General features: G+C 53.7%; 1 protein-coding gene across 7 annotated transcripts in view; it reads right to left on the bottom strand.

Moving 5' to 3' along the window:
• Positions 1 to 13,184, bottom strand: part of Tns1 (tensin 1) — a 185,641-nt gene that overhangs the window by 22,257 nt on the left and 150,200 nt on the right. For 6 of the 7 annotated variants that reach the window (XM_042679011.1, XM_042679013.1, XM_042679012.1 and 3 more), the window contains 3 exons: positions 11,967 to 12,163; positions 10,715 to 10,790; positions 7,118 to 7,210 (listed from right to left, as the gene is read on the bottom strand). In XM_042679011.1, coding sequence (XP_042534945.1) covers positions 7,118 to 7,210; positions 10,715 to 10,790; positions 11,967 to 12,163 — 366 coding nt within the window. The remainder of the gene's footprint in view (positions 1 to 7,117; positions 7,211 to 10,714; positions 10,791 to 11,966; positions 12,164 to 13,184) is intronic. The other variant, XM_042679018.1, reaches the window with a different exon arrangement.

Genomic DNA, 13,184 nt, shown 5'->3' with positions numbered 1-13,184 from the left:
AGCTACTTGGTAGCCATGGGGACCAGCACCCTAAGTCTCCAAATTCACAGTGCAGGCTCTGGATGGCCTAGGCCAGGCCCACAGTCTCAGAGGGACACCCACTGCTACTCAGCACACCAGCCCGAAGAGCCAGAGAAATGCTATCAGCACAGGGGCAGTCCACAATAGCCAGTGGGAGGCAGGATTTGAACCTTGTCTCGGTCACAGCTACCAATGGGCAGGACTGACCTAGGAACCCAGGAAGGCTGGTCAGAGCCTTCTCATACCCACAGCACATGCCTCTTGCCCTAGGTAATAACCTGGCATGCCAGAAAAGACCCATCAGAGGACGCCCGACTCACAGAAACCCACACAAGATATGGGCCTGAGTCGCCATGCCTTCCTGTCCCTCGCCATCCAGGCTACTCCCTCTAAGCACTTCCTGGGCCTTTTCAGGTCCTCTGTATGGCTCTGCCCAACTCCTCATGGCACACTACAGCCCATCACTCCCACCCAGAGATGGCAAGGGGCATCTGTGTGCCATGGGCTGCTCTCGGGCTCCCTCAGGGCCCAACACCCGCCTGGCAAATGGGTGCCTGGCATGGAGCAGATCTCCAATCATTCAAGACACACGCTCCTCTGGTCTCTGCTGGCTCCTTCGAGATGGGGTGAGTCTCACTCCTTCCACTGCTGGGGTGCAGCATGAAGAGCTTTCCAGCCCTCAGACTTTTCAGTAGTCCATTCAGCTCTCCTGGGATATTCCACTGGAATGGGCTACATACAGCATCTGCCAAGACCCCTACATCGTGACTCCTACCCACATCTCTCTTTGCAAACATATGAGTATCCCTCCTCTAACTGGAAGCTGAGAGAGGGTCCCTCAGTGAGGACACAGCCCTACTGGCCCCACGTGTCCTCCTGGTCTGCTGGCCACCGTGGGGGCTGAGCACCTTTGACCTGAACCTGAGCTTTAGGGCAGGAGAAGGGGGGAAGCAGAGTGGGCTGAAGGACAGACCCCTGGAAGTCCTGAGAGACCAGAAACTCTGAGCTGGCCATGTGTTCAAGGCCTCAGTCTCCTGGGATCTGCCCCAGCCCCTTCAGCTTCCAAACCACTGAACACCAGTCCCCTACACAGGGCAAGAGACTGGACTCAGGGCACTGGATGATTTACCAGGAGAGCAACAGGTGTCTGGAGACAGTCCTGTGGGTTAAGCAGCCAATCGAGCCAAGGCCCCTCAGAGGCCAGCCCCACCCCTGCAGCCCCTACCTTGCTCTACACCTCCCTTCTCTTCCACCTCTGGTTTGTTTTGCCAGTTATGAGGCTTGAACTCAGGGCCTGGGCACCATCCCTGAGCCACTTGAGACAGCTCCACTCCCAGCTTTTTGGTGATTAATTGAGGATAAGAGTCTTACAGACTTTCCTGCCCAGACTGGCTTCAGACCATGATCCTTAGATCTCAGCCTCCTGAGTAGCTAGAATTACAGGCATGAGCCACCACCACCAGGTTCTCTTGCAACTCTTATCCTTCTCAGTCAGCCTCCTCTTCCGGTCCCTCCACTCCCAAGAGACACACAGTCTTCCCTCCCCCATTCCCATATCCTCTGCCCACTGTCCTCAGGCCCTTCGCCATGCCACCTGCTTTCACGAGGTCACCTCTACAATGCTTAAAATCAACCTCACTTACTAGCTCCTGCTTCTGCCTTGGAAAGGTTTTCACACATTCCTTCCCACCTCTCTCTCCTTCCCATCCACCCCCCTCTCCCCCTTCACTTACTAGAACTTTCTGGGACTCAGTGTTCCCCCACTGTGAAGTAGGAACGGGAGGACCCACCTGCACAGCTAGGATGGAATGATGGAGAAGGGATGGATCCTGCTGATTCCTGGTAACTCAAGCTGGCTCAGAGGATGTAGGGCTGACCTAGTCCCTCCTCAGCCTTGCTCCCTGCCTCTCCCACCCTACCTTCTCCTCCAGTCCCCAAGCAGCTGACCCACAGGCAACAGAGCTGGGAAGGGCAGGAGAGGTGGGGTCGGGGAGGGTGCTGCATGGAGAACATTCCAGAAGCCCGAAGCCATTCCAAGTGGCTGTTGGCGGCTGAGAACAGCTGGAGGCCCAGGGTGACTTGGCTCCTCAGCCCAGGGACTGGCAGCTCTTCACCCACACCCTCAAATGCATTTCTGACTCCCTAAAAAATAAAAAACATTGGCTGGGGCCAAGGGACCTACACTGCCTACCCTGAGGAAAATAAAGACATGCAAGAGCTGACAGGGTAGCTCCCTTGCCTAGCGTGTGCAAGGTCCTGGGTTCAAGCCCAGTCTGTAAACAAACACACAAAATCCCAAGTCTCTACTAGGTGCTAGCTCACACCTGTAAGACTAGCTACTCAGAAAAGTCATGGTTCAAAGCCAGCCTGGGCAGATAATTCTGAGAGCCTTACCTCCAATTCACCAGCAAGAAGCCACAAGTAGATGCTCCACAACTGATGGAGAGCTTTGAGCAAACACTGCTTTGAGCAAAACAAAGCCAAGCAAGAGGGAAAGGCCCTGAGTTCCAGTACCAACACAAACAACAAACAACCCATCCACGTCGTAGGGTTATTTTTTTTTTTGTCAGTTGTGGTCCTTGAACTCTGGGCTTGGGCGCTGTCCCTCAGCTCTTCAGCTCAAGGCTAGCGCTCTACCACTTGAGTCACAGCGCCACTTCCAATTTTCTGATGATTAACTGGAGATAAGAGTCTGTTGGACTTTCCTACCCAGGCTGGCTTTGCACCTCGATCCTCAGATCTCAGCCTCCTGAGTAGCTGGGATTACAGGGGTGAGCCAACAGTGCCTGGCTGTTGCAGGGATTTATGGCACTCCTTCCCACCCCAGATCAGCACCAAGTTGGGGCGCCAAGTTCATGTTCCTGTTGGATTGCTCTCCTCCTCGTCCCTTTGCTGCCTCACTCAGGGCCTGTCCTAGAGTCGCTCTGAGCCGCCCCTGGGGCCATGGGATTCCACAGAGCACCCATCCACCAAGCCTCTCTGAGAAGGAAGAGGATATTTCTGGTCCATGATCTCTCCCTGTGCCAAATGCAGCCACACCCCATCTCTGGGACAAACAGAATCGGGCCTGAATGTTCACAGCCAAGGAAGCCACTGCCCACGTCCTCTGTATGTCCTCCCAGTAGCAGGACTGCTTCTTCACCTTTCCATGGAGGAGGAAGAACCCTGGTCCCCACACCCAACAGAGTCACTGTTGGGATGTTGAGGTGTCTCTTCCGTCCAGTGGAGGCACTGGAAAGGGAAAGCTTCTGTGTGGTGATTTAGCTCAGGCTCCTAGCTGTGTCCCTGACCGAAGGAATCATCAAACTGCCCTAAAATGGGATTCCTAGCCCCCTTCCCCCCAGGCGGCCTGGCTCCTGCCTGCTTTAGCCTTACTTGATATCACACGCACACACCTTACTAAATGCTCGAGCCTCACTGATTTCTCAGTTCCTAGAAAATCACACACTACCCCTTCCCATCCCCAGGGCCTTTGCACCTGGCATGTTCATCTGATGTTCTCCCACTGGGATTTTACCAAGTTGATCCCACTCATCCTCACGTTACTCCTTTAGCCTAGGGTTCAGTTCTTTGTCATCAGGGCTCATGAACCGTGTCCCTCCCCTCCAAAGCACTGCATGCATAATTCTGGTTCTTGTTCACACCAACTCTCTATGAAATTAGCAACCATATCTCACACTTCACTTTATTATGTCTCCAGAGCCTGGCTTGTAAAAGGAACTCAAGATAATGATCGAATCCATGAATAAAAGAATGCACAGATGTAGTTAGCACAGTGACTTGCATGGAGCTGAATAATTCTGCCCTGAATTGGGTATGCCTCACAGGCTCCTTCTTCTTTATTTCCCATCAAAGTATCAGCAGGGAAAATCAAATAACACTTCTGAGGGTCAGCAAAGAATGTGCTCCAGCCTGACCCAGGAGGTGGGGCCTGAGTCAGGAAAGCTGGCACTGGCTGCCCCAGCCCTGCTCTCTGCCCTCACCGCCCAACTCCCCGGGCAGCAATTCCAACGCCCACACTGGAATCCCAGGGCCTGGCGCCTGGAGGCAGGAGAAGGGCTCTGAAATGGCCCCTGATTAGGAGACAGGAGAGCCAGCACCACAGTTGCTTCTGCTGTTGCCTACCTGTGTGTGACCTTGGACAGATTCCCCTCTGCTGCCTGGAACACAGGCCTGAGCTCCAGATCCCCGACAGCCCTGGTGTGGCTGAGTGGATTCCCAGGAACCTCTCCCTGCACTCGTGGGGCTCTGGGTCAGGTGTCTGGGTTAGGTGTTGGATGGTGGGGACTCATGGTCTTATAACAGAGTCCTCTGTGAGTTCTACTTGGCATGTCTCAGTTCCTCCAGAGAAAAGCCGCAGATCCAATGGCCCCTGTGTGTCTGTGTGTGTGTGAGTGTGTGTCTGTCTGTGGGGTGACCCAGCTCTGGGACCTCATCAGAGTGAAACTGAAGTCCAGGCAGGTGGACTTTAGCCTACCTCTTCCAGCCATGACCTCCCAGCCTCACCGCACTGTGGCTGTCTGGGTCTAGCCTGGGAAAAGGCCTTCCCTGGGCAGGAGGCTGGAGCAGCTTAGCCCTGGCCTCACCTTCTAAGTTCCATGGCCAAGCTGCTGTGTTCTGCAGCCCCCAGGAAGCCTGTGCTCAGGCAGGCCAAACAACAGGCAAAGGCTTCTGGGAAGCTCCTGGAGGAAGCAGGGTCAGAGGCCATGCTGCTTTGGGGTTGGAAAGTCAAGGTAATGATTGCAAAGGGGAGTAGGGCTCAGAAACCCAGACAGAATCCAAGGCAGCCAGCCACTGGGAGACAGGGCCCAGGTGGGGTCAGCACCCACCTCATCCACCCATGCCTGGTGGAGATGGGAACACCAATGCCCAGAGCCACACAGGGGCCAAGGAGGCCGACACACTTCCTTTACCATCGCCCTGAGGCCTTATCTCACTCACTAGGACTTGTCCCCCTCTGCTTGCCCAGAGCACAGCGTAGCGGTTCTACCCACCCCAGTCATGCTGGGGTACACAGCCATGCCAACTCCTTGAAATTCTGCTCAGACATCATATGTACACGGCCCCAAGTCACTTTCCTGAAAGCTCCAATGGGATCTTCTGAGGTCCCAGGAAGATAGACTTCTGCTCTCTGTGTGGACAGAAGGGCAGGCAGGCGCTTCCAGAGGACAGATGCTGGCTATGTGACTGACTGGCTCTGAACCAGGGCAATTGTCCCCCTAAGGGACACTAGCCATAATGGAAGCATCTTTGGTCATTACGACTGGCCGAGTGCTGGCATCTAGCAAGAAGAAGCCAGAGACAATGCCAAAGACCCCACAGTCCACAGAGCAGCCTACCACCAGGGCTACGGGGGACAATCTCTGCTCTGTCTGCCATGATATGCGACCTGAGCCCCATCTGCCTGTGTATGTGCCACGTTCTGGGACGTGGCACTACCCCTGGGACAGGAAGCAGTAGGAGAGGTATCTTGGTCAACAAGGTGACACCTTGCTGGTGCCTGGGCACTGGGTGTGCCTGAACTGGTGCCCATTGGCCACGATCTCCCCAGGCAGTGCCCAGGGTGACATGTCCTTGCCAAGGGGTGGGGACAAGAAGGCTGTGTGCCTGTCATTTGAGATCAGGTAAGAAGATAGATACCAGGCTCCAGGCTGGTCAAGCCTGGAGTGTGTGGAAAGCCATTCCCAGTCTCAGAGTGCAGGAAGCGGCCAACCAGCAAGCTGTGCTTACCTTCTGGAAGCTTAGGAGCCTCCTTGCCCTCATCTTCCTCTGAGGGAGGAGGCAAGGGGGGAGGAGAGGCAGGAAAGAAGACCAGGTGATCAAGATGAGAGAAAGAGCCAGGAGGAAAAAGAGAGAGACACACAGAGAGATATTGGTTAATGAGAATGCATTCTAGAGAACGAATTTGCTGAGAAAAGGGAAGCAGGAAGGCCGAGGAAGAGGAGCCCATGGGGAAGGCTGAAGTCCATCCTGCAGAGCATCCCAGAGTCTAGGATGCTTGGATTTAGGCTCTCCGTGGTCTCTGCCTTTCACAGCCAGGCCTGTGGCTGTGTCGGGAGCAGCAAGCGCTGGACTGGTGACAGGCAGCCCCACCCCCTCCTCTCTGGTGGCTCAGTGTCCCTGGCCATGCTCTCCCGTGTTGGAGGCTGTGCCCAGCCAGTGTCTGTGTGGCTCACCAATGCATGCCATTGCCCTCCTACCTGGCTGGATGAGTCTTCTGGCAACTAAGGAGAAAAGGCAGAGTTGACCCCAAGAGTCCCAGCTAAGCCCTAAAGCCAGATTCATTTTCTAGAAGCCATACTTCAGGCTTTCCAAATCACAGTTAAAAACCCAGACCTCTACGGTCCCCAGTGTCTCTAGGTCTGGCTGGGAAATGGCCAGGGGAAGCGGGAGCCCAGAAGTGACCACCCTGCTGGGCAACATCTTCTGCACAGGCCCAGGACTCTGTCCTCTGCTCCGTAATCAGACCAGGCTACTTGACCTCAGGGAGGTCGGGGTCAGCCTAGCAGTCCCTGGGGTCCAGCTCCCATCCTCAACAGTAGGCTCAAATGCTGCCAGCAACTGGGATATGGGCAAAGCGATGGAGGAGAGGCCACCTTCGAATGGCAGAGCCTAAGGCAGGGGAGACCCAGGGCTGGCTAGGTGGCAGATGGTGGTAGCTGCTGTTCAGTGATAGGTTTTTCCCAGAGAGGCACATGAGGAAAGCAGTCCAAATGCCAGGGATCTGGCTCAGAGCAGAGGCTGCTGGGCCACAGACGGGGGCCCTGGCACAGGCTGGTAATGGCTGCACACTGGATGGGGGTGGGACAGGCTTCCAGCAGAGAGCTGGATGATTGCAAGGAAGCCTTGCGTTCCCAAGGCCATCCAGGCAACACTAAGGCAAAAAGGCTATAAAAGGATGCCACCCACCCCCGGACCTGGCATCCGGGTGGCACCTAGCCACTGCCACCTCACCCCCAGCAACCCTGAGAAGCTCCACTCTCGGGGGGAGGGGGGAGGGGGGGAGATCCTCCCATCATACCCCCTGCCCAGGACACAAGGGCCTCCTCCCTTTCACCTCCCTCATCCAACCCCCCTCTACCAGCCAGCCACTCACCGCCTGTGGGGTGCAACAGGATGTCTGCTGGGTTGTGGGGCTTCAGGCCCAGAGCAGACAGGGGCGTCTTAGCCAGACCAGGAGGGGAGCGTACTGTTTGGAAAGAAAAGGAGGAGACACAGGAATGAGGGTGTAGCTAGAGTGGGCTAGACAAGCTACAGGGAGGGGAGCATGCTGGTGGGGCTGGGAACAAGGGAGACAGCCCGAGTCCCAGCCGCTCCCACTCCTTCCCCAGTCTCCGTGTTTCTCCACATGTCAGCAGTTTCAAGGACAAGAAGAGAGTCAGAGGGCAAGGTCTCAGTCCCAGCCCGGGCCCCACCCAACCTTGAGGGAGTCATTTCTATCCCAGGCCCTTGGTCTCTTCTGACAGCCCCTTTATGTTTTAGAAGCTTACAGCACACATCTAGGCTCCTTCAAATATCTCTATCTTTCTCTAAAATACTCTATTTTCCCTCCTACCCCACTCATGCCCCAGCACCTTTACTCCAAACACACACACACACACACACACACACACACACATCTGCACATACATGCACACATATAGTGTTTGTAAGCCATGTACATGAATAGACTCAGAAGAGGACAGGCAGAAATGGAATCTTAAGAGGACACATGCTAAAAAATTGTAAGAAGGGAAAAAGAGATCACAGGCTGGAATTTTCCAGCCCTGAGATCAGAACAGCCATCAGTCCTACATGCCCCTTACAAATCCCAGCAGGCAAGATCTCAGTGCCGGGCTCTGTATCCCAAGCCTGGGGGCTCAGGGTGAAGGAGAAGCCCAGGCAGTGCTCCACCAGGAACACCAGCTCCCTGCACAAAGCCTGGGCTTGTCCTGAGCTGCCCATCTGGGTTACAAGTGTCACCTAACACACAAGGTCAGAGCGGGCTGCTGGCCTTCCCAGCTGGGGACACAGCCGAGTGGCCTGGTCACGAGACGCCTCAGTGGCAGCTGCCTCCTCACACGGGAGAAAGGAAAGAAAGGAACTCTGGATCTCTGATCGGGGAGCTCAAGACCTTGCAGAGGCCGTAGCCCGAGGACCCTGCTGCTGCTCAGCGTCCTGGATGGACTGGGTGGGGCCTCCCCCTGTGCTCTACCCAGATGCCCAGTGGACAAATGACGAACAAATATACCACTCCAAAATGCCAGGAAGTCTAGGCTTAACTCCTCTGCCCACACCACCTCCCCACCCTATTGCCTCCTGCTCACCCCTCATGTTTGCCAAGTGAACCCCTAGTGATGTCTGCCAAGTGAACCCCTCCCTGTGCAGCCTGATGATGAAACAAATGCCCACCCAGCCTGAGACCAGCGTGCAGCTCCAGTTCATTCTGTAAACGCCCACCGAGCAGGTCCGTAGAGGGCAGGGGACCCCGTCAGGAAAGAAGAGGAGTCAGGTAGCCCTTCCTGCCAAAACAAGAAGGCGATGGCGCCGAAGCCAGGCAGCTTTCTGCTTCCTGAGAAAAATTCCTTGTGTTTCTCCACCTTCCAGCCTCTCTCCCCAGCCCCATGTGTTTATGAAACCTCTGACTTATTCTTATCCCCAGTGTACTGAGAGGAAAGGGCAGAACCGAATTCTTGTACAGCCCGAGTAGTTTACACCCTCCACATACTCTCAAGTATGCCAGGCCCCAGGGTTAGTCAGTCTGGATGCTTCAGCTGGTGTGGCTTTATCCTGTAGATTGCTCAGGCCTGCAATCATGAGTCCAAGATGGCGGCTATCAGCCCAACACTTGAGGTGAGTTAATCTACTCCAAGATACACAGCCACATTCAAGAAGAGTATAAAGTAGCTCTCTTTTGGGTTAATTTCTTTGTTTATGTGCCCTTACTAAGGCTTGAACTCAAGGCCTATATATTGACCCTTACTTTTTTCACTCAAGGCCGGTGCTCTACTGCTTGAGCTCTACTTCCAGCTTTTTGGTGGTTATTTGGAGATAAGTATCTCATGGACTCTGCTTCTCAGGCTGGCTTCACACCACAATCTTCAGCTCTTAGCCTCCTATAGCTAGGAGTACCAGCATAAGACACTAATGCTGATGTTTTTGTTTTTTGTTTTGGGGTTTGACAGACGTTCACTATGTAACTCGATCGGACCTCAAAGTCCCAATCCTACTGCCTCAGCCTCCCAAGTGCTGGGATTACCAATGCTTACTATCATGCGTGGATCATTTTTATATCAATAAAACTAATAGCTCAACGTTTTCCACTGAAGTTAAAACATTCTTAAAATGTTTCTTTTTATACAATATTACTTTCATATTTTCCAAATGACTGTAAAAATATCCTAATATTTTATATTGATTTACTTATTGAAATGACAATATTTCAGTTATTTGGTTTGGGGTTTTTGTTTGTTTGTTTGTTTGTTTGTTTTGGTGATATTAGGGACTGAACCCATGGCCATGAGCTTAAAGTATTGGAAGTCATGTCCCCAGTGCTGGCTAGTTAGTTTTCAGATGGGAGTCTCCCTATTTTGCCCAGACTGGCCTCGAGATGCTCCTGCTTTTGTACCCTGGCTGGGTAGCTGGAATTAGAGTCATCTACCATCTTTCCCAGCCTAATATACATTTCAAATTAATTTCACCAGTAAATTTCCTGTCACATTTTTGACTATTGGAGAATGCTCCATTACTCTGTCTCTACTGGGCAGCAGGAGCCACAGCTCCCAGGGCCTGCTGATCAGTCACAATCTCAACCTCATGTGTCTTCAAGATGGCAGCCCACCCACATTCTGCTGGCATGTAGGCCATGGGTTGCTACCACCTCCCACCCCGGGGCAGAAAAGCCAGTCCCCAGGAGATAGATGCAGCCAGCTCCAGTTCAACTTTCCTCACCCATTTCCCCTCTTACAGAAGCAAAGAACAGCTCAACCGAGGCCCAGCTCAGAAGTCCGAATCTCTACTATTCTGCCAGCCCTGGGCCTCTTGCAGGATGGACCCCGAATCCCTCACAGTCTGGCGTGGCTCTGCCACTGCATTTCCCACAACTACATCCCCCAGTTCAGGACACTTCCTGAATAAAAAGGAACACTGCTCACTCCTGAGCTCATCTAGGCCTTTCCTCTTGGCTGTCCTGTTGGGGCCTGCCTCCCCAATGAGTGTGTCAGCGATATAGATGACGTGCCCCTGCCTGGAGGTCAAGGGTGGATGACACCGGACTCTACCAGCCTATGAGCCCGTGTCCTGTGTGTCCTTAAGAGAAGTCACAGAGGCTGTCTGCAATAGACACAGGCAGAAATGGGGAGTCAGAAACAAGGGGAGGGCCAAGTCACAAAGAGTCACACTAAGATGGGGGATCTTTGGAGCCTAAAATGGCAAAAGACTCAAACAACAAAGAAAAGTCCATGGAATGAGAACCCAGGCCCCATGATCAATCTGTCTGGATGCTCAGACACTCAGTGAGTGGTTGCTTCACCCTTAGGTATAGGTAGAAGCTACAGAGAACACAGAGCATTTGGAAGAAATGAAGAAGTAAGAAGCAGCAGATTCTAGCCCGGCCCGACATGCCTGGTACACACCCCCATCGCACCCCCACACAGGCCAAGACTGAGAGGAGGGGCTGAGGGGATGGGAAGACAGGCTTCGCCAGGGTCCTTACCCCCACTGGGTGGTGGGCTGGTTGGGGAGGCTCCCTCCATCTCCTCGAAGGCCTCCTTGTAGCTGTGTAGATGGGGCTGCAGGAGAACAAAGGGGAGGTCCCTGAGGAGAAGTTCATTCCCCTCCAGATGACCTTGGCCATTACGTCAAGTCACACAGCACAATTCCCCTCCCGGGCTGACTCTCCACCAGTGTTCAGGTAAGGTGTCCAGTGGAGACGCCGCCCATGCACAGCCCCACAGCTCTTTATAAAGCATGGGGGCATGGCCGTTTCCAAGGCCATTTCTGCCCATCTGAATTCAGGAGCACCTGCCATGGAAATACTTCAGAGCAGTGCCACTGAGGAGGGGCTGGAGGATGGACAGGGGACTCGGGTTCTACCAGAAAGCAAGGGAGAAACAAAAATGAGCAAAGACCTTTGCTATCCAAAATGACTTCCAAGCAAAGAAGTTACAAGGAAGCTCAATATCATAAAAAGTGGCCCTAGGGCTGGGAATGTGGCTTAGTGGTAGAGTGCTTGCATAGCATGCATAAAGCCCTGGGTTCAATTCCTCAGCACCACATAAAACAGAAAAAGCCAGATGTGGCACTGTGGCTCAAGTGGTAGAGTGCTAGCCTTGAGCAAAAGCAGCTCAGTGACATGGCAAAAAAAAAAGGGGGAGGGCTCATGCTCCATCAACATCAGAATGTTTCAGGGTATACATGTAAAATACAGGTTCCTGGGTCCCAACCCAGCCTTACCTCAGGTGGATTTGGGAATCTAGAGTTTGATCTGATGCCCCAGTGATTTTTACACACACTCAAGTTCAAGACCCAGTGCCTCTGTATCTCGAAACATCTCAGAAATACAAATATTTGAGCATGAAAACTAAATCGTCCAACAGATCCTTGATTTCTGAGAAGGACTCCAAACACATTCCCGCTAGTCTATCGGACTAGGTTTGGAGACTAAAGTCACCTACGTCATCTCCAGGATCCTGATCACCCTCTCAAGAACTCTAAGATTCAAGATGGGAGCACCCATCTCAGCGTTAATATAAGGAGTGGGGACACAAAAAGCTATTGAAGGGAAGAAATGGCCTCCAGATACATGGCCAAGAAGAGACCTTAGGTAAGGATGTGGGGGGTGGAGGCAGGGAAGAGCAAATCGCTGACAAGATGACCACCAGGTGACACGCTGACCACTGACTCCTGGAGGTATTCGGTGGGCTCCACTGCTCTCTGGAGCCTCAGGGTGCAGTTTACAGACTCACCTCTTTGGGCCGCCCTCCGGGATTGAGGGCGATGGTGAGAGCCAGCTCGGGGGAGACGCACTGGACAGGAGAGCGGACCCCAGGGCTGCGGGGGGATGTCGCTTCGGGAGACTGGTTCTCATACTGTCCATCGCTGGCTGCCCGCCTCCTGAGTGGGGCCGGGGGCTCTGCAGGCTGCCTCTCCCGAGCCTGCACCCCTGAAGGAATGGCAGGGCAGGGAGGGCAATGAGCACATTACTTGACAAATGAGTGATTCCCATCTAATTCCCCGCCACACACACCCTCACATAGTCCTGAGAAGACAGGGCTAGCACAGGGGCAAAGCCAGCCAGGATTTCCCTCCCCTTAGCATCTTCCCCAGCCTTCCTGGGCCCAACTCTTGCTCACATCCTAGAGTCTTCTCTGCAGGTTAGGGATCAGCTTTGCCCTGGGCTCAGCCTTCTGTAGGAATCTACTCTATGAAGAGTGGGGACCAGAAGCACAAAGGACTGATACAAGAAACAGATGTTCACTCCTTCCAGCCCCTGGAGGCAGGGGGCCAAAGCTTCTAGACGAGGGAGGGAAGGCAGAGGAAGAGACAGTCTCCAAGGCAACCACATCAACCAACAAGCAACATGGAGCCCGTGGGGAAGAGCTCTTGGAAAGGGCTCAATTGCATCATCTTGTAAATGGTGAAACGAAGAAACAACCAAGTCTTACTTGTTCTGGCATCCTCTCCCAACTGGCTGTTGGGAATGTTTCTGGCCCTCTCCAAGGCCTTCTCCCCAACCATCTCAGGAGCCTCTTATCAACTTCCCCTTTTCTAAGCACTCTCTCCTCTCACCCCAAGGTGGCAGAGGCCCCCACCATGGCCCCCCTCACCAAAGGGCAGGCAAAGAGAAGTCATTGTTCCATCTGCTGGCTGGCTGCACTTCCTATCCTGCTTGCACGGGCTGGGCATGCTGTCAGCCTCCCCCTCTCCCACCCCCCCCCCCTTCCTACAGCTGGACTGAGGCATGGAACCCATTGCCTCATTGAGCTGGCTCCCAGAATCCTAGAAAACTCATATCCTGGAGACCATGACCGAGCCCAATGTCTTCATCACCAGGACTAACCAAAGGTCCTAAGCCACACAGGCTGGGGACCCTGAACACGCATCTGGGACATGTGGGATTGTGTGTATACATGTAGACACACAGATGCACACACACACATAGATTCACACACGTGCACCCATAC

The sequence above is a fragment of the Dipodomys spectabilis genome, unplaced genomic scaffold (assembly GCF_019054845.1).
Source record: "Dipodomys spectabilis isolate Male_0828 unplaced genomic scaffold, ASM1905484v1 ptg000051l, whole genome shotgun sequence".
Classification (NCBI taxonomy): Eukaryota; Metazoa; Chordata; class Mammalia; order Rodentia; family Heteromyidae; genus Dipodomys; species Dipodomys spectabilis.
Note: the sequence above shows the minus strand (reverse complement) of the source record. Positions and strands in the feature narration are given on the sequence as shown.